Raw genomic sequence first — 21384 nt, 5'->3', positions numbered from 1 at the left:
ACTCGGGCCAGCAAACTGTATTAGCGAAGAGTTGGCCAAAGCCCAAAGGAACTCTCTTGATCTGTGCTTTGCCCTGAGCAATTTATTTTTAAATAACCCTTTGTCAAATTAGACATACACAGTCTAGTTTTGCATATACTCTCCTAGGGTTTTTGATGTTTTTATCTTAGGAGGACAGGGGCATGGAGGGTATGTTTTCTTGTTTGAAAGATGTGATGGGTTAAGGGCCAATTGTCAGTTTTAGTTTTCTTGGCCCCTGACTCATTCATTTTCAACTCCAACAGCTTCCAGTATCAATCACACAAGAGCCAAACTCTCCATGAGCCAGAGAGATCTCCCCACTGCCCAGAATTTCTAATTTTCTTTCTTTAATGGATATGCAGCCGCTGCTCAGTGCTCTTGGAGATCTAGGTGGGAGGGAAATGATCCAAGGGAACCTTGTAAACAATGAAGAAATAAGAGAAGTTTTGGCGCCTTGGTCACCTGGTGCTGCAACAAATTGTGAGGCCAGGGATAAGGTTCTGGGACTGGATTGCCTTGGAGCTGGTTGGGTTGCACGGGTTAGAGTTGAGTTCCACAAGTAGAGAACAGGAGCAAAAAACAATTGGGGTGGAAGAGTGGGGGGCAGTTCAGGTAAGCTAAGTTAGTTTGAAAGACTCAATTCTAATGCTCTGGAAGCTGTACTGGACTGGTTTATGAAGCTCACTCAAAGCCCCATAATCCACTATTTACTCGGTCTTGCCTGTATCCCTCCCACCCCTGTCCTCAGCCAGTGGCTCCATGGGAAGCCTGTTTGCTACTATAGTCATGGTGCATGCTGTCTCACCTTAGCTGGGGGTGGTAAGGACCAGACTTCAGTGTGGTCTCCTTCTCACCTGCTGCTGTGGGATCCAAAGTAGCTCAAGCACAAGGGTCTGACTCAACTGGTTCCACTTCCTTAGCAGCTGTCCACAGAAGCCAAGTAATAAAACCTTGAAGTATGGAGGAATCAATGCCTGGTAAGGTGAACATTAACTAGTAAGAAAGAAACAGGAGTCAGGAGGGAGACAGCCAATGAATTCTCTTCCCTACCTTCCTTCCACCCTTCCACTGTTCTGTGCCACCATCATACCACAGAGCTTCTTCCATGACAACCTGGTGACTAAGAAACTGGCAATGTTTTCTTATGAGTCTATGACTAGCTAAGTAACACAGCACTTTGTATTTGCTTTCTCTGCTTCCTGGCTCACTTCCTTTTTTTCCCTTCTTCTTCCTGCTCTGGGATTATAACCCCCAATAAAGTATGAGTACATATGCCTTTTTCATGCTCTGTTTTCTCAAAAAAATGAGCTAAGAGCTAAGACAGAGCTCAAGGCCAAACACTGTATCTAGAGGAATCAAAGGAAAAAGATGGAAGACTCAGGTCTGATGAAGATAGGGGCAAAATCAGAGAAGGAATTAATAAAAAGGGGGTGGTGAGTTTCCTGATTATCACAAATAGTGGCAGATATTAAAGTTGCTGTCCTCAGAGAGTCCTCAGAGGAAGACATTAATTACATGCTGTTACCATGTACAGAAATGTATATGTGCAGGAAATGAAGGAAAGTCATGTAGTATAAGGAGAGCCTGTAATAGTGAACTTGATTTAGTCTGGGAGAAAATGCCCTCTGAGGTAAGATCCAATACTGGGACCTGATAAACGGGTGGAAGTGAGAGGGAGGGGAGGCCGTTTCAGGCAAAAGGAATGACATCTACAAAGGCTCTGTAGTGTGAGGTACCATGCTGAGCAGGGGAACAGCAAGAGTTCTTACCACAGAGAAAAGTGTCTCCCAGTTTTGACTTTCATTTTTTAAAACCTCAATCCACAATGAAGACTATATTTTACACTTTAACCCAGTACCAATACACATATATGTGCTCATACAATTGAAACAAAAAGTCATGAAAAAATATTTAACCTTACTGTGTTGGTGGTGGTGGTAGGGGTTCACAATAGCCATTGACCTTTAAATGTGCATATTCTTTGACAGAGCGGTACCACCAGGACAATGTACGACGGTGCTCACCGCAGCACTGTTTGCAATTGTTTACACACACACAATGAAACATATTAAGGTAGATATGTAGGTACTGACATGGGAACACGTACATGCCCAATTACAAAGAGAAAGAGAACAGTGTACATATGATGCCAGTTTGTTAAAAATCTTTACGAAGGAACATATGCATAGAAAAAGGGACAGGGATGTATGTAAACTCTAGAAGGTGGCTACTTAGCAGAGGAGATTTTTATTTTCCAACTTTCGCAGTTCATTATTCCTGCCTTTTAGACTACACATATTACTTTTTCAATCAGGAAAAATCATAAAAATACAGTTATAACAAATAGTCCAAAATAACTTGCTGTTTCTTGTGGGTGATAATACAGGTCAAGTGACAGTGTGCTTCGTTGGAAATTCAATTATTTTGGTAACTGAAGTAGCAAATTACATCAAATTTGACTAAACTGGGCATTTTGAGTTTTAGCTTCATAAAATCACCTTAACCCTGTGAAACAAAGAATGTGAGTATATCTTAGTTTTGACTTTCACTGGTGTTGCCTTCTCTTTTCATTGCTAAGAGACTTAAACCTGGGAAGCAGGTGGGCAAATGTCAAATGATCAAAGAACCAATCGTTAGGACTGGAGAGAGACATCCAAAAGCGTGCTCCCTTGGGGGAAATTCCCCTAGTTATTGTGGGCCTGGCTATAAGAAGGTGGAAAGTTTTGCAAGAAGTGAAAAGCTTTCAGTAGCACACTTTCATTCGTCTTACTTGATTGCTTTTGCAAAATACTGCAATAAATCTAGAGAGTTATATTTGATCTAATTGCATGGATAAAACTCAACTCTTAAAACTTCGTACCCCACCAACGTGAAGCTATTAAGTTGGTCTCTCCCCCTTCCTCCCTCTGTTACCCCATGTCTCCCTTCACCACTGTATCTTTAACTTTAGATTTTTCTGGTACAATTGGGCTACATAACATTTCAGGCCGCCATATTAGATGGGCCATACAGCTAGGATAAACTCTCTGCTATCTCAGAAGTTTCCCTGAAGCATTTAGAGTAATAATTTACTTCCTTTCTTCAGGATGAGAGTTTCTTCTTTAAAATATTTAAGGGGTGGCTATATAATCCTTAGATTCTTGATATGAGGCAAGAGAACAACAAATCTTTCTGGGGGTGGTTTCTAAATTAATTTCTAAAAAGGTAATGTTTAGTGCTGAAAGGACCAGAGTCTGCTTATCCCACTCTCTCCCTAAATAAGAAATGCAGCCTTCATGCACAGAATCATCCTCACCATATAAAATGAGTGAGAAGAAACCTAATCTTTCTTCCTGTGGAACACACTGCTTTGGCAATGAGCCGAGTCATTCAGGAGTTCTCCAAGATCTGTTATTTAAATCCAACTCATTATGACTGATTTGAGGCAGGAAACCAAAATGAAAAGATGGACTAAATATATTTTTGGTTTTTCCATCCTGTCCCTTCTCGCCATCTCCAATTTTAACACAAGTGCTAACTCTGAGGTCGGGGTTAGATATATAGACACCCCAACATGAGCACTCCATTAATCCAAAGCTAAGCTTTCCAAAAGGTCCTGTGGTTTCAGATAAGATGGGATGCCACCATATTCTCAAGTAGACAGCAGCCAGCTGAATTCCAAAATTCTCATGATATTGAACTTAAAACACCCCTTACTGTAGCTTAAATTCCAACTCCTTCAGGCTGAAAACATCCTCACAAGATGTGCTCTTTTTTATCCCTAGAACCTGGCACAGGGTCTCACGGGTATTCAGGAAATGTCTTCTGAATGAAACTCTTAGGTCTATAGGTCTGTGTTTCCCCTATCTTTCCTCACATTCCACAACTGTGGCTACTCAATCACTTCTCAAAGCCCTTCTAGTTTGCTCGTAATTAAAAACAATTTATGTATAATCCATCGGGAATGTATTTTTGTTTGTAGTGTGGCAATATAATTTTGCCCCAATCTGAAGTGCCATTTCTTTACATTATATTCCCATTGATTCTGAATTTTTTTTTCCCCTCACTTCGATAAGCTGGTCTATGAATTGTTTTATTCCACTCTTCTTTTCCTGTGTTAGTAACACACTATTTAAATGATGGCAGCTTTAGAGTATACTTTAATAGCAGGGCAAAGTCTCCCAAACCATACATACAACTCAACTATTCTTTTTTTTTTAATAGAGACAGGGTCTTGCTGTTGCCCAGGCTGGTCTCGAACTCCTGAGCTCAAGCAATCTGCCTGTCTCTCAGCCTCCCAAAATGCTGGAATTACAGGTATCAGCCACCACACCTGACCTGAATTATTCTTTTGAAGTATTGACTTGATTTTTCTCACACACTTTTCCAAATAAGTTTTATTTTTAAGTTTAAATAAACATTGGCAAAGCCTATTGGAATGATGATTAAAATTGTGGCAAAAAAGATATATATCATTTTTGGAGGACTGGTTTTTCTAGAATACTAATTATAGCCTTACAATTTAGGAAAATGGTATACCTTAATATTTTCTGCTTTTTAAATATTCATTAGTAATGCTTTATAATTTTTCTTCATATTCATCTTTTATATTGCTTGTTAGAGTCTAAATTTTTTTTTTTTTTTTTGAGAAGAAGTCTCGCTCTGTCGCCAGTCTGGAGTGCAGTGGCACGATCTCGGCTCACTGCAACCTCTGCCTCCTGGGTTCAAGCGATTCTCCTGCCTAGCCTCCCAAGTAGCTGGGGCTACAGGTATACACCACCACACCCAGCTAATTTTTGTATTTTTAGTAAAGAAGGGGTTTCACCATGTTGGCCAGGATGGTCTTGAGCTCTTGACCTCGTGATCTACCTGCCTTGGCCTCCCAAAGTGCTGAGATTTCAGGTGTAAGCCACCGTGCCCGACCAAGTCTAAATATTTTATAGTGTGTTGTAATGAATAGGGATCTTTACTCCATCATATTGTTTTAACATGATTTTTTAGATGTTTATTTTACATTGAACCATTTTATGGAATTCTTAGATATTCATTTATTCACCCAATCAATATTTATTGAGTAATTGTCACAAGCTGGGCATTTTTCTAGATATAGGGGATAAAGTAGGGAACAACATAAATGTATATCAAGGAATACACTTTGCTGTAAGCCCCCACCCCGCTCCCCTCAGCTTAAATGAATGACGAGTTTTGTTTTTTTCTAACAAAATATGAAGTCCAGTGCAGGCAGTTTGGGGCTATTTTGGTTACTCCATAATGTCAAGATAAATTTGGAAATTTTCAGTCTTTCTGATGTAATCTCCAGCACCTTCAGCATTCTATCTGCATTCCAAGCAGGAAGGAGGGCAAGGACAAAGGTTAAGAAAAGCATGATAGCTGAGCTGCCTGTGCTCCCCACACTTTCTAACTTTCCTAGAATTCCATCCTATGACTTTTGCCTACACGTTAATTGGTCATGTTCACATCCATTAGCCACGTCATTGCTCCTCTCCAGGCAGGATCTTCTTAGAAAGAAGGGGAGAAATCTGAACAAGCATCTAGCAGGCCGTGCCATGAGAAAAAATTCTTGCTCTTATGAAGTTCAAAAATTTTATAGCTGAGGGTCTTGGATTTCAACAACTCAGCCCTTGGACCCCTTCTCTGCTTTATCTCCACTTATCCCATTGGTGGTCTCATTCAGTCTTACGGCTCTAAGCAGTTATGCTAGTAACTATCAAACTCACATTTCCAGTCCAGCCCACTCCCCTGAACTTCAAACTCACACAGCCAACTGCCTAACTTGACATCAGCACTTGGATGTCTAATGAGTATCTCAAATTTAACCTGTCTAAAATGAATTCCTTTACCAAAACTGTTCCCCCACTAGTCTTCTCATTTCAGTAGATAATTCTATACTCCTGATTGCTTAGGCCAAAAACCTTGGAGCCATCCTAGACTGTCTGTCTCACATCTTATGCCAGGAAATCCTGTTTGGCTCTACCTCCACCTAACTACATCCAGAATCCCACCACTTCTCATCATTTTTACCACTAACACTCTGATCCAAGCCACCGTTATTTTAGCCTGCATTACTGAGACAGCCTCCTAAAATCATTCTTCACATAGATAATCCTTCCTGAGTTCTCAGCTCTTTTCTTTGAGAGAGGGTCTCGCCCTGTCACCCAGGCTGGAGTGCAGTGGCACAATCACAGCTCACTGCAGCCTCAACCTCCTGCAGAGCTGGGACACAGGTGTGTGGCACCATGCCTGGATAATCTAATTTTTATAGAGATGGGGTCTCCCTATATTGCCTAGGCTGGTCGTGAACCCCTGGGCTCAAGAGATCCTCCTACCTTGGCCTCCCAAAGTCCTGGGATTATAGGCATGAGCCAGCACACCTGCTCAAATTCTGTTCTTGACAGACCAGAATTTCTTTTCTTTAATTGATCTTACCTTATCCTTTACTTCTGCTACTTATCCCACTATCATTCCCTATGCTGTCTGTACCAAAAACTGCAACTCCTCTGTAATCTCAAGGTTATGCACTCCACTTTTGACAAGTATTCTTACCTAAACCCATTATTTCCTTTATTATTCCCACTCCAACATCCCTCCAACTTCATCAGGGTCTACAATCCTTTAATCCCATACTTTCCCACTGCTCCTCACTGTCCCCTTATACTCTCATTTTTCTTCTTAAGCTTAAATTCCATGGTCAATAGTTTCTTTGTCCATGTGCCCTCAAATTCTTTGTCCTCTTTATCATATTTGTTTGGCAAACCCCCAAACCTGATTAAATCACCTCTCCACCTAATCTGGGCCTGCATCCACACAGCTGATGGGCTGGAGAAAAAAATAAGTTGACTGATCCTAGATTCAATTAATGATCAATAACCTCAAGTGAAACATTTAACACTGCCTAGAAGTCACGCTGTTTCCCTAGGCTTTTCACTCTCATTCTCATCCGTTCCTCACACTTTCTCTTCAAACCTCCAATTCCCTTTCTCTTCAATGTTCAGTCTCATACGATGGTATTCCTTCATAATTCAATGAGAAAACCAGAAGAAATTCAGAGACTTTCCATGAGCTCCTACATTTGCCTACCTACATCTGTGCTCATATACTTAGTCCTTTCTCCCACTAATATGAATATACTCTTTGTATTCCTATCTTAGACCAACCCCTTGTGCACTAGATTCCATCTGATCTCATTTAGTCAAGGATATCTTTCCAGTAATTCTCCCCTCTGTTTCCTGTATCATATTTTCCTATTTTACTGGATCATTTCCATTTGTATACATTTCTTTTGTCTTAAATTTTGACTCCATTTCCCCCTTCCAACCACTATGCTATTTCTCTTCTTCCTTTACAGCTAAACTCCCTAAAAGAACTGTCTAAATTCACTGTCTGCAATCTAACTCCTCCTACTCTCTTAAGCCCACTCCAATACAGCTCATTCAATTTACTGGGAAGAGTTATTATTAAAGGTCAGTAAAATTTGTCCTAGTTTTGGTCATCTTTCACATCTCAAATCCCACTGAATTACTTTGACTTTTCTAAGTCAACCCATTAATTAGACGCTGTCTCCATTATATCACTTATCTGATTGTAATTTTACATTTTTATATGATTATTTAATTATACTTTCTTTCTCAATAGACTCTAAGCTCCATAAGGACAAGGATAATGACTATTTTTTTCTTTTTCTCTTCTTTTCATGCTCCCTACCCCTACCTATTTTTCCTATCATAATTTCTGGTCAGTGACTAGCACAATGCCTGGCACACAAGGAGGCCACCAGTAAATGTATATGGGAATAAATGCTTTCTCATATGCCATTTTAAGTTTGGGAAAAGGAGGTCTGCAGAAGTAAAGACACCAGGCTCAAAGGCACACTGTGGATTACTAGTAGAATAGGGACTAGGAATAGAATATAATGCATCACCATGCACACTTTGCAGTTATAAATGAGATGTGGCCCCTCATTTTATAGCTTAGGCCTTATACCAGCCTCCACCATGTTTGGGCTGGATGGGACAAACTACGCAATCTAGTGCAATGTCAAGTCCTTATTGAGTCCATGAAAGCTTAGCTGCCACGTCAACAGAGCAGCTTTACACTGTCAACTTTTCTTGTTCCTATATCCGAAGTGACCAGGGAGAAGGCCTCTTCCCCCACAGAATTCGTGTGAACTTATATCTCGGGCTTCAGAGTAAGAGTCTTCAGGTACACATCATTCATTACTGATCTATAGATTATGAACCTGGAAGAATATTGGGAGGAGTGAGTAGGAAGATCAACTTAAAGTTATAACATTAAGATAGATCCACTATCAGTTAAAGACCACTAAGAAACAGAGGAAAAGCATTTCAGAAATGAAATTGCTAGGCAAATAGTTGTATATATCAAAAAAGTTGATATATGCAACTTTTAAGGAACCTACTGCATTAAAAAGATCTACATACACCAGTTGGATATGTATTTTGAAAACAGCAAACCACCAGGTAGAACTATCACGAAACATAGTCACAGTCACTACTTAGTGACTACTACTAGTTGACCATATGATTTATCATCCAAAATGGGGCACCCTGAGAATAAAGAGAGGCAATATTAAAAATTATGCCAGGACAATGGGTGTTTCCTAGGCAAATGAACAAGACTGGTCGTCTTTAGTAACTATCCCCTACTTATCACGCATGGAGAAAACCAGACACTCATTCAGTCATACAAATATCTTCATCAGGCAAATCAACAGCAGCAGCAGTAGTCAGAATGAACAGGATACCAGTCCACTGTGGGCTTTATTTTGATTCTGAATGGTCATGCTAATCCTTACCATCTCCACTAAATAAAAACGGAATAAGAGTCACTTCCTTTATATACTTGTTTTTCTTGTCCCTTCACACCTGATCTATATTTGATCTTTAAAACGGCCATTTCTATCCCCATTTGAAGTTTAATTCTAATTTAAGAAAGGACACACTCTTCTATGCTAAATCAAACAAAACCATTCTTCAAATTTTCAAAGGCTTCCCTCTTCTCCAAAGGTTGCATAAACCATATCTTTTTTCATCAAGACTGACTTCTAGGTCATTCACTGAATCAACATAGCAAAAAACAAGTCACTAGCCACAAACATTTATTGTTGGGGTCAATACGTATATCCTTTTGAGAAATGTTTCGAGCCATTCATTTGATAACTACAAACACGTCAGAATCTGTTTTACTGGTATATTTTTGGCTTGCATGACAAGGGAAAAGAGATTATTGCAAAATTATGAATGAAGTCCGAAAGGCCTGATTAAAAAAAAATCTATAAAATGGAAGGATTAAACACTGCCCAGCCCTACTGTGTCAACAAAGACTGTACAATTCAAATCAAGAAGACAATCCCATACAAGTCCAGCAAGGCAGATGTTGGCAAGTAGAAGTTAAGCAATCTGTTATACAAAATGCAAAAGGAGTTAAAGATAAATTACAAAAAATAAAAAACAAAATTTTAGTCAGAAAACTATTACTACATAAAGCCATATAAGAATGTGTATTAGTTGTTTCCTTTAAGGGAAAAGGAAATCAAACTGTTGGTTTTCTATTTATTCAGAAGAAAAAATAAAGGAAAGTGTTTGGAAAATATTTCTGATATTAAGTGAATTATTTCTCATCTGCTACCTAGAGTTTACAAACAACTGACTTATCCTTGTCGATCTGTGGAAATGAGAAAATAAAATCAGTGTCTGGCCTTCGTGGGATACTCATAACACCCGAATGAGGTCCAGAGTAATCCTAGATCGGGGGATGTCAATGTTGAGTACTTGGACTTCCACTCTTTCTCCGGGGCCCAGTCCAAGGCTCCTTCTCTTCTTTGTTTTTGAAAGTTTTGCTTCTGTTACATTTCGTATGGGAATAAGCCCAGATTTCCCCACTCCTATATCCACAAAAATTCCAAAGAGAGTGGCATTCTCAACTTTGCCTGTAAGAACTGTCCCAATCTGCAGATCTTCCAAGCATACTATGCTTCTCTTGAAATCAGGTTTATCAAAATCTGTAAGAGAAAAAAAGTAAGTGTAAATAAGGCATTGTACTTCCTAGATACAACATAACTTTGTGAATAAGTACTTACTACATACTGACTATGTGCCCAGACCAATATTAAAGATTAAGGGGGGATTATAAAAGGAGCTGAAGACCAACGCTTGCCTTCAGAGAACATGCATATCAGTTGGAGACAGCATTCATGCAGTAGAAACAATTCAAGAAAATTTACTTCCTTCTACAATGCTACACACTAGCATTATACATAAGGATTGAGAAGACAGTCTTATTTTCCTCTTTGTGAAGAGGTGATGAGAATATATATTTGCTTAACAAATATACAAAGCTAAGCCACAAACACTGAGAAAGTAAGACCTTTGGAAACAAGAGACTGGAAGCTTTTTTTTTTTTTTGGTTTTTCCCCCAGTGCCTGGATTATTAAATTGTTTAAAGATGGTAGAAAGTACATCAACTTTTGGCCAAATGTGGATGAAATTCAAATGTTCTTTCTTCCTCACTTCTTCCCACAAATTTGGAACTCAGAAAATCAATTCCCACCTATTTCATATATATTTATCCAATCAACATTTATGGATTCTTGATTATCTATGGCTCAGAATCCCAGACCAGGTAGTACCTAATATTCTTTCTCTTCTTTCAATTAAATTCATCAAACATTTGTTAACTCTATTATCTCCTGGCCAGGCACTCTGCTGGGTGCTAGGGAAACAATGATGAAGATACAGATTTCTGTTTCCAAGTTCTTTATAGCCCTTTTTTCTTGCTCACCCCAGCATACATTTCTTTGTTCATTATTGTCCAAAAGGTAGGCATAAAGCATGCCAAGGAATCATTATGGCTCTAGTTAAAAACAAAGGTTTTTATGAGGGAGACAGTTAGAACTAACAGTTTAAACGGGGCTGTGGATTATCTGTGGACTCCATTTATCCATGCTCCTCCTGAAGGCCCCCTTTCCTAGGATTACTGAGTGTTGACTCTAATAACAAAGAACACATTCTATGCTTGGATCTCCTTTTACTAAGGCCTCATTTTCCCCTCCACCCATTCCATTTCCTTTTCCTCCACAGCTGTTGGCTTTATCCTGATGACTTGTTAAAGCTATCCTTTACATTTGTATTAACAACTGGTCACCCCTTTCTTCCCTTCCCCCAGTCCAACCATACTGATACCAAGGTGTTTTAAAAATTAAGCTTTTCCTTATAAAACAAAATAAAAACCTTCTTTAAACTCCAAATCTCACTGTACCCATAAAAATGAGTACGCTAAAATTGGAATTGATTCTGTGGAATTTTACCTGATGCTAAAGCAGTGAATTCCAAAAGCAAGAAACCTACTGTAATGTAATATTACACCAGGCTAAGGCTGTGTCAAAGCAAAGTGGAACTAAGTCACTGATCAGAGGCAGAGGTAGGACGGTCTCCGAGACCCCATAGGCATTGTTTTTATGCTTGGAAATTCTTTCTCTCTCTCTCTTTTCTTGGGGAGGTCCAGCTGCTGCAGATTCCCTAAGGGTTCCTGATCAGCTGTTTAGTTTAATCTTGCAAGGAAAATCAGAGTCAGGAACTACTTAACATATTCCTGAAGACAGTTGGGAACACTGAGAAATCAGAAAATCCTCTGTGTACCATGCAAACTTTAACACTTTCATAGCCAAGCATTTTCAGCCCCTGTGTCTGGACTGCTTCTAATGAACCCAGTTAGGGAAATTAACTAGTCACCATAGTGTTAATACACATGAAATTAATTACACCATTGACAAAACAAAAGACAGAATTATTATGAGTAAAGAATGAGGCATTAAGAAAGGAAATACTTTTGAGAAAATGGAGAAAAGAGATGTAACATAAAATATCATCACGTGGAAATGCCCAAAATACTATCTGCACCCCCAAAAGTATAGTTTGTAAGCCTTCCTCACCTTGGATATGTGTTTAGTAGTAAGATGAAAGTTCTCAGACATTTTGAAAATTGTGACTTACATTAGAGCAAAGGTCAGTTCCAAAGTTTGTTTAAAGAGACCTATTTAAAACTTCACTTGCCACACTGATAGAACACTGCAGTAAGTGGAAAGCTCAGTCCAGAGCCCAGACGCATCTGTCTTTTTGCTCAACAACTTGGTAGTTTAATTGGACCATATAATTTGAGTGTTGATCTTTGCTCTGAGTCTACAATGCAACTGGGATAATGGAACAATCGACACTATGACAGAAAAATGAAGATGGATGTGAAAAATCCAGTACAGGATACCTGCAGTTACAGCATTTTTTGCCAACCCTCTAATGCAAAGGATGTAGCCATACCACCTCCAAATCCAGTATTTTTGAGAACCATTGCTCCACCTAGTACTCCTGCTAAAAACCAGCCAAGAAATTCCCATAAAAGGATACCGGGCCTCCAAATGGAGATGGATTTGTCTGCTGAAACATCCACATTGTGTGGAGGACTACTAGGAGGCTTCTACTCCCACATTTTTGGCATAGTTCTTACTGGGTGTCATTTTATTTTTCTTTAACTTAAAAAAAAAACAAAACAACCCTACAGAAGAAGGAATAGTACAATGAACTTGCTGGATGTATTTCAAAATTCCTTTAAACCTTTTCAAAGAAGTATGTCTAACCATCTCAATGCAGCCTAAAACAGAATAAAAAGAGCCAAGCCCTAAACACGGTATCATCAAAACTGGTTATAAGACCAGTGAGCGGATTCATTTAAATCTCAGGGGTTCCTATTCAAACTTCCTTGGGAAGTAGGTCATTTGATACTGTAATTCTTTTTCACTGGGTCACTGCTCTCAACAACTATGGTTGTTACATGGAAGTATAATTCCCTCACCATCTACCTGTGCTGAAAGCTGAGAGCACTTTTAATTAGAAGGAAAATCAACAGAGATATTATCTTATTTGTTCAATGGGTTCATTGACACAGAATCAAAGAACTTGGAAAGCTATAATTTAGGAAGAAGATTCACCTTTTAGCTTGTGAAGGGACTGCTTTACCTTGCACTTCTGGCTCCCAAGAGATAAAGACAACTTACAAAAGGACCGTAAAAAAATGTGTGTCTCCATGCATACAGCGGTACACGCATGATGCATTTCGTTTAGTAAATGGGAAATACACAGTGAACAAGGGGTCCAGGGAGACCACCTGGCTTCTAGCTTTGGCTCTGGATATTAATTATAATGACTTTGAAGGAAGATCACCATGCTTTATTTTTCTCATGTATAAAATGGGAGAATAATATCCATTCTGCTTATGGCATAGGATTGCTGTGAGGATCAAAGGAGATAATGGGAGCTATGCAAATGCAAGGTGCTATAATTCAAGTTCAACTCTTTACCTGTTCGAAAGTCAAAGCTTTCAGGCTGGCTGAGACCATCTATGATGACCTGTAAGGTGTGTACTGTTGTTTGCAATCTTTCTGCAATTTTCTCCATTCCTTCCTTTTCAAGGAATGAATTTATTTTTTGTTGCATTTCAGGCTTTCCAATCTCATACAGTGTCCCTCCAATGGATGACAAAAACCTGCAGTGGAAAAAATAAAAAGCCCAACACTTAACAATATTACTTCTTTTGCAATCTCCTTATTGCAAAAGATCACCCTAAAATTCATTCATCTTAGACCCATAGGTCAATCAATCAGTCTTTATTGAGAATCTATTATGTGTTCTGTGCTGTAAACTGTCTTGAAAAAGAAAAGGCCGAGGGAGAGGGAGAAAGTGGATTAAAGATTTTTGTGCTATTTATCAAATGAAGCACCTGCTCAGAGTCAGCACCAAAAACATTTTTTTGTTGTTGTTGAGACAGTCTTGCACTGTCACCTAGGCTGGAGTGCAGTGACAAGATCTCAGCTCACCACAAGCTCCGCCTCCTGGGTTCACGCCATTCTCCTGCCTCAGCCTCCCGAGTAGCTGGGACTACAGGCACCCGCCACCACGCCCAGCTAATTTTTGTATTTTTAGTAGAGACGGGGTTTCACTGTGTTAGCCAGGATGGTCTCGATCTCCTGACCTCGTGATCTGCCTGCCTTGGCCTCCCAAAGTGCTGGGATTACAGGCGTAAGCCACTGCGTCCAGCCAAAAATATTTTACACTATAATGTTCATTATAAGTTTAGTGTCACATATATTTTAAAAATGAGGCTATCTGTTCCCTACAATTTCAATTAGGAAAACATTTTATTTAAATTAGCTAATAGGCAAACGATGAAATGATACCAAACTCTAACAAAATGGCATTACATATTGCCAGCTTTTGAAAAATGAATTACTCTATTCATGTGTCCTATCACTACTTTTTACTTCTGTATAGCCTTGATGGCAGTATTACCTGTGCAGCACACCATCAGCTTAATAACTCTCAAATTCCGTAACAGTTGAGCCTCATATAAACTAAATTATATCAAGTCTATTCAGTATTCAGAGTCAACAGAAAAAATATAGGAGGGGATATCAAAAAGAAAAAGTAACTTTCTTCCAAAATGGAAGCAGGTAAAACTTCCATTATACTATCTAAAGATGAATATTATCTTTATATTCTTTATACATTATGTAACTAATATTTGTAAAATAAAAACATCTGCCTTTTATAATTTTCTTTTACTATGTTTACCATTACCTTTGATTGCAAAGCTACCTCTCAATTGCTTTCCTTTATAATTCAGTAAGAAGAAAAAAAGAATTAAAGGGTTAAGATGCATTTCCCTTTAATTTCATGTGAATACTGGGCTACAGCTTACTTTCTTGACATTCCTTGGCTGGGTATTTTTCTACACCATTAAGTTCCATTTCCTATGATTAATGGCACTTTAAAAATGTCAACACAGTAATCAGGCAGATAGTGATACTAATGCCCTCAAATCCTTTCCTCTAGGGATACCTCTGGAATACAAAATGAGAAAAAGGGAATTGTTGGAGGTTTGTCTATAATCAGAATGGGGATATATCCTATTTGGCAGGTTGCTGCACTATCAAAAAAAGGATGCTTGTGATTTTAAGTCTTTTTTGCATTGTTGTGTTCAACCAGAAAGGTCTCTTCACAGTGATACTCTGATAATAATAATCTGGCATCTAGTGGAGAAAGTTCTCCCATCTCTCACTTAAGTAGGGCATCTCTTTGAATTCAAATGTGCAACACTCCTACATTATTACAGCCATATATATAGCCAAAAATAGACACACTTTATGGCATCCGACTAATTCTCTTGAGAATGTATTTTGGTTAATGGTCTAATAAAATACCAAAACGTTGGTGTTTGGTCTCCCTCTTTGAAAATGAGCTTTCATCCAAACTGGTGGCCAGTGAGATAACACTGTAAGTCTGTGTGTCTGTGGCTTCCACAGCATGGTGGAAAGGCAGCCGGTATCTCTTAGTGCTGATGGACGAACAGTAGCATACAAGGGTCCCGGTGACAAGGAACAGCTGCTGGAGCTCTGACTGATGGGGCAGATGACACATGACAACCTCTGCCGAAATCCAACTTCCTTATACAACTTTCCAAATAATGCGTGCCCTGCTGAGCAGGCTTCCCTGGTATTCACCTTCTTGGTTTTATTGGTCTGCAACTGGCTACTTATAGGAGTATCTTTCAAATCCTCAAGATTCTGGCTTCTAACCATCTGTTAAAAATGACAGAATGTATACTAATGCGCTGTAAGTCTAGAATCTTGAATAGCATTTTATAATTAATAAAAGTAACTAAATGGCAGAAACTTCCCAAAGCACTGTATGAGTCTATCTTAAGGTTGCTTGCACATGTGTATGTGTGTGTGTGAGACAGAGAGAGAGGGAGAGAGTAACTAACTACTACCAAAGTCACTTCCAAATAAAGAATTCTGCCTATAGTGGTTGCAGATGTAACAAGAACATTTGTCTGTTTAACCTGGGTGCATATTTCATATATCATTTTCATTCTCACACATATAAGCCTGAGGGCATTAGTAACTGAAATCAATAAAAAAGCACCAACTTGTGCTCCTAGCTAATGCTTCATATTGATCAACCTATTTTTAAATTACAAAAAGTCAAGTGCTTTTTTATTTTGAAAACTTTCTTAAAGTTAACAAGGTCACGCACACACACACAAAGAGCCAACAACAGAGTGAGGAACTGTAAAACGAACTGGGAATAGCATTTAGACTGACCTCTACCTTAATGAATTTTAAATATAGTCAACTGTACATGATAGGAAACAATGTTTTATGCTTAGTAGCCATTCAATAAACATATGTTCCTTAAATATCCTAAGAAAAATTTATTCTACATATTCTAAATTTCACTTCAGAATTGTGATAAGTAATATCCAATACAAAGTTTCACTTTAGAATTGAGTGTGATAAGTAATACTCAATACAAAGTACTTTCTGGCTCAAAAGTACCAAATAAAAACACACTGCTTTATGAAGCTTGGCATACAGAAGTGAACAGGTAGTGATAAATATCTGTCAGACATTGTTCTAAATAGATTTTTCTCGTTTAATCATGACAATGATCCTAAAAGGTAGGTATCATATCATACAGAAAAAAAAAAAATGAGGTTCAGGGAGTTTAAATAACTTGTCCAAGGCCATGATGTTATTCTAACTGGAGTTTTATGCCACACACAATATATATGTTTGTGTATAACAAGATATGTAAAATTTGAAGTGCTATATTTGGTTAGGAAAGAAAATAATACTTTTAGTAATATTTTACAAATAATTTACTGGCAGATTACTTTTAACATTAAAAACACTGAGGAAACCTGCAAAGAAATTATATACATGCTTTTAAATAGACAATTCTTTCAAAAGTCAATGAATTATTAAAGTCATATTCTCATTTTCTCCACTGATTTGGAAGGCTTTTTCAGGTTGGTAAGGACTGCTGTTTTTATTTAATGTGTAATTTCATCCATCTTACTTAAAGTAAGAAAGTACCATAAATGCAACAAATAAGCACATCACGTTCTTTAAGCACACATCTGCACAAAGTTAAAATACAGACCTTGCAGCAGAGTTAATGCTTATTTTTCAAACAGAATGCTATATAACCTAAAATGGCTAATATTTTCAACAGAAACTTGTTATAAGTGCAGGGCTTTTCCCTTCAAAGAATAAGAAAAGTCTTGTAAGGCTTTTCCCAAAGAATAAGAAATTCTCAAGATTCATGACTTCAGACATGGCCATTCAGTTTTATGTCATCATTTCCAGCATGGAGATTTAGGAGCTGAGGACTTGGTTCATTACATTAAAGCAACATGATACCCCACAGAGCATAGAAGAACCATGGTGATGCAACACAATCACTTTAAAAACAACTTAATATTAGTACGTGCTTTGTGGGCAAAACATATATGATTTACAACTCCACCAAGAACCATGCTATAAGGGCAAAGTACATCTAATAGTCTACCCACTCTCAACACTTTCAAGAGACTTTCCTACTTGTCTATTTTTACCCATTAGCTTTACTCAGTTTTAATGGAGTAACGCAACAAGCACAAAATTAAATGCAAGAACACATCATTTTAGAAATGAATAGGTACAGGTAGACAGAGCAGGTCTTAATTTGTAATACAGGTTAAATATTCAATAATTTAAAAAGAAAGCTTATACTCTTAAGAAAATCTGGCCTTCTAAAAAACTATGTAAACTGTGGGACATAAATGCAAGTTCAGTAGTAATTTGTTACTCCAAAAATCTGTTACTGTTTCTATATTTTCTCTCTATATAACATATATATGTTACTCTATGTATACATTTCTTTAAAATTTATTACTATTTTCAAATTTACTGCTCTTAATATTAAAAATTGAATATAAATTCAAGTGTGGCAAATGAGGAAAACCTGCTGCTCCTTTATGCTATCTACAGAGGAGCTGAATTTACACAGCTGAGAATATCACAGTACCTATTTAGCTTAGCTTACAGAAGGAGTGCTGGCTTCACCATAGGGGCTGTTCTAGCAGTCAAATCAAAGGGACAGCAATGTGAACTGCATTTTAATCATCACTGAGGAATCTTTTCAAACTTTTTTTAAGACAGGGTCTTGCTGTTTCACCCAGGGGCTGTAGCAGTGGTGCAATCACAGCTCACTGTAGCCTTGGACTTCCTCCCTTGGCCTCCCAAGTAGCTGGAACCACAAGCCCAGCTAATTTTTATTTTTTAAAAATGTTTTGTAGAGGTGAGGTCTCAATATGTTGCCCAGGCTGGTTTCAAACTTCTGGGCTCAAGAGATCCACCCACCTTGGCCTCCCAAAGTGCTGGGATAACAGGTGTGAGCCACTGCACCTGGCATTTTCAAATGTCTTACCTCCTTGTTAAACCAAGATACTGAAATAGGCCAGAATCCTTAACAATCTATGCTGGTGCAAAATATACAAGTGATTATAAATTCAAGTATCATTCATTTATAGAGAGGCCCACAGAACTACCTGTTGTACTACAGAAGCTAACAGATATCTAGTGAAAATAATATTTAAATGGCATTTCTTAGCATAATAATCAACCACAGAAAGGGCAAAGAATTATCCAGTAGAACTTACAGCTGAGACCGTTTTTTTACAGTAAATTAACATACTAAGATAAACATTTAAAAAATGTAACCCCTTCAGAAAGTCATGAAGTTGTTCTGAAAGCTCTTCCAGACTCTGATGAGAGAATATAGTTTTAAAATGCATGCAGCTATCTGGGCATGGGTGGGGGCATTTTAAATGTTATTTCTTGGTACCATTTGGAGCACCTCCTGCATATATGAGTAGAAGAAAAAAAAAAAGAAATGAAAAGAGAAAGATTTCCTGTCATAGATGAAGGAATGCAGTTTGTCTTCCAAAGGACTCGGTATTATAAGCATCAGACTGTTACCTGCTTCTGACTTCTAAGAACTTACTAAATGTTTCCTGCTTTTTCAAAGATCTGTTATACATGTACAGAAACTGGATACTCATTGCATGTTGCATTCATTGTATGTAGGAGAATATATCCTTACAAAGCTGTTTTATTTTAAAATTTCTATTACTTAGCAATTTAGCATTACTGAATAAGAGTAAAAATTTTTTAAAGTGCCATTTAAAAAGTCCCGAGATAGAAATCTTCTAAAAGATTTAGGATGATCATCTTTTCAGAAATAGTTGAACAGTGCTCATATAGTTACCTCAAAGTATCTAAGATCAGTGAAATAATAACCAATGCCATACACAACCACAGTGATTATGCAGCTTTCCCTATTTCAGAACCACTCGCTTTATACTGTGTAATTATCATATAATTTAAACAACTGTACGTATACCTCTAAATGAGTATGAGTATATAAAAATAGGAAAGGTGTTGTGTACTGAAATGTTGCTATTATTGCTCCAAAGACATCTAAACTGTTGTAGGAACTGTCTTAGAAATAAATTTACAAGTGACATTAAAATATCAGTCTTCTCACATTTTGAAAAATAACAAACCATTACCCTCCCAAAAGAGAACCAGAAAAAAAAAATCAACAACCCAGTATTATGCAGCCTGATCACCCTTTTCCTGTGAGTATGGTTGTTTCACACACCCTGCCATTCTCCTGCCCAAATGATAAAGATTTGCTAAAATCAAGGCTCTTCAAAGGAATGTGACAAAATGCTGAAACCAACAAAAAATAATTTAGAAAAGCATACTCAGCTTTATTCAATAAACATTTATTTACTGTGGAGGAAGGCTCTATGAAAGATAATAGAGCCTTTGCCTTGAATGAGCTTACAATCTAATTTTAAGTAATGACAGTATAAAATAGTCTTCCGCTTGTATCTGCTCTTTTAGAGGCAGGACTTTATGTGCAGATAAACAGATACTTTTGAAAGTGCGCAGTACAGATTATTTCATTTAATTATCTCAAATATTTATTGTGAATGTAGATTTGCTGATAAGAAAACAAAATCTCAGAGAGATTAAGAGACTTGCCCACACCTGACAACATAAGGTAGTAGTAGTGAAGGTAAAAGTTATAACAGATTACATCTTCATTAGCAGGCCTACCCTTTTACTTTGGGAGATTTTCATGCAGACAGATTTAGATCTCTGATAAACCTTGGCACCCAGGACCACTGCCTGGGAGCAATTTCTTACTATTTTTTAAACCAAATTCAAAAGGAAAAAGCTTTGACTCTTTTTGAATTTCTGAATAAGAGTTGGTCAAAATTAAGTTAGTGGTTTCAAAGGCTACAGACTCTACAGCTCAAAAACACTGTGTTTAGAATTAATATAATTTAATTTACTGCCTGTAAAGCCATAATGTGGATTAGTGCCTGTGAATGTTTGAAAGAAGAGGGCAAATTTAAAAAGTAGTATTTAAAAACATACAGGCTCATGGTGGAAAAGCTGAAATTAAACAGACCTTGTACCACTAGGGAATAAAACCTATGTATCAGAGGTAGAGGACTCTTCCTTGGGAAACAGCCTTTTTACTATAAATGCCATCCTGTCAAGGAATCCTCCTATCAAAAAATTTGAAAATGCTTAACATCTGCCATTTCAATAAATCCCTAGTTGTCCTCTGAATGGGCAAAAACGTTATTCCATTTAAAGAGTATGCAACTGAGGTCAAAGTAACTCGCTTATGGTGACACTGAGAATCAGAAGACAAGCTAAGATTAAAATCCATAGCTAGGCTGGGGGCAGGAAGGGCAGGAGGGAGATAGTGGGAAACTAAATCAATAACCTACTGAGTTTCAGGCTCCAGACTGAGTGGTCTAAACTTGATGAAAAGAAAAAAAGGAGAAGGACAGGCAAATATTTTGAAGATGGAAGAGGCTGAAGCAAGCACAACTTTATGATTGGCCAGCAACTCCCTCACACTCCTCCTTCATTGGGTACCTATTAAGGTTGCTCCAGAAACACAGGAGAGAAACCAGCATTTTCTCCAGTCTCAAAACCCAATATTAATATTCATTAACAATGTTAAATGTCTCAAATTACATCCAGATCACATGAAAAAACAACTTTTTTTCTTGGGGACCAACCATTGTAACTCTCCCCCACTCCCTCCAACTACCCCCATTTCTTTTATGGCTTAGCTTAGCCCCTCCTCAATCACAACAAAAATAACAGCAATAATAATCATATTAACACTAGCTTACTCTGTCCAGGTGCTAAGTGTTCTACATATATTAATTAATATAACCCCACGAGATATGGTACTATTATTACGCACATTTAACAGACAAGAAAACTGAGGTATAGAGAGGTTAAATAACATTCCCAGTTCAAACAGCCATGATTTGAATCCAGGCAGTCTGACATTTCACTGCCTCCAGACTGAGTTAGGGGAAAGTTATGTCAAGTCTCAGGTTCTTGATCTTCCTAGTTTCCTCTACCAGCTTTGC

The 21384-nt window shown here is 37.9% G+C and overlaps 1 protein-coding gene across 4 annotated transcripts in view; it reads right to left on the bottom strand.

The window, feature by feature from the left end:
- Window positions 1-9119: 9119 nt before the first annotated feature.
- The window catches only part of SRBD1 (S1 RNA binding domain 1), a 222113-nt gene continuing 209848 nt past the window's right edge, over window positions 9120-21384 (bottom strand). For 2 of the 4 annotated variants that reach the window (XM_009442416.4, XM_063789122.1), the window contains exons 20-21: window positions 13388-13572; window positions 9120-10039 (exon numbers count right to left, since the gene is read on the bottom strand). In XM_009442416.4, coding sequence (XP_009440691.3) covers window positions 9750-10039; window positions 13388-13572 — 475 coding nt within the window. In that variant the 3' untranslated portion in view covers window positions 9120-9749. The remainder of the gene's footprint in view (window positions 10040-13387; window positions 13573-21384) is intronic. The other 2 variants (XM_024354336.3, XM_063789123.1) reach the window with 1 other exon arrangement.

The sequence above is a fragment of the Pan troglodytes genome, chromosome 12, assembly GCF_028858775.2.
Source record: "Pan troglodytes isolate AG18354 chromosome 12, NHGRI_mPanTro3-v2.0_pri, whole genome shotgun sequence".
NCBI lineage: Eukaryota > Metazoa > Chordata > Mammalia > Primates > Hominidae > Pan > Pan troglodytes.
Note: the sequence above shows the minus strand (reverse complement) of the source record. Positions and strands in the feature narration are given on the sequence as shown.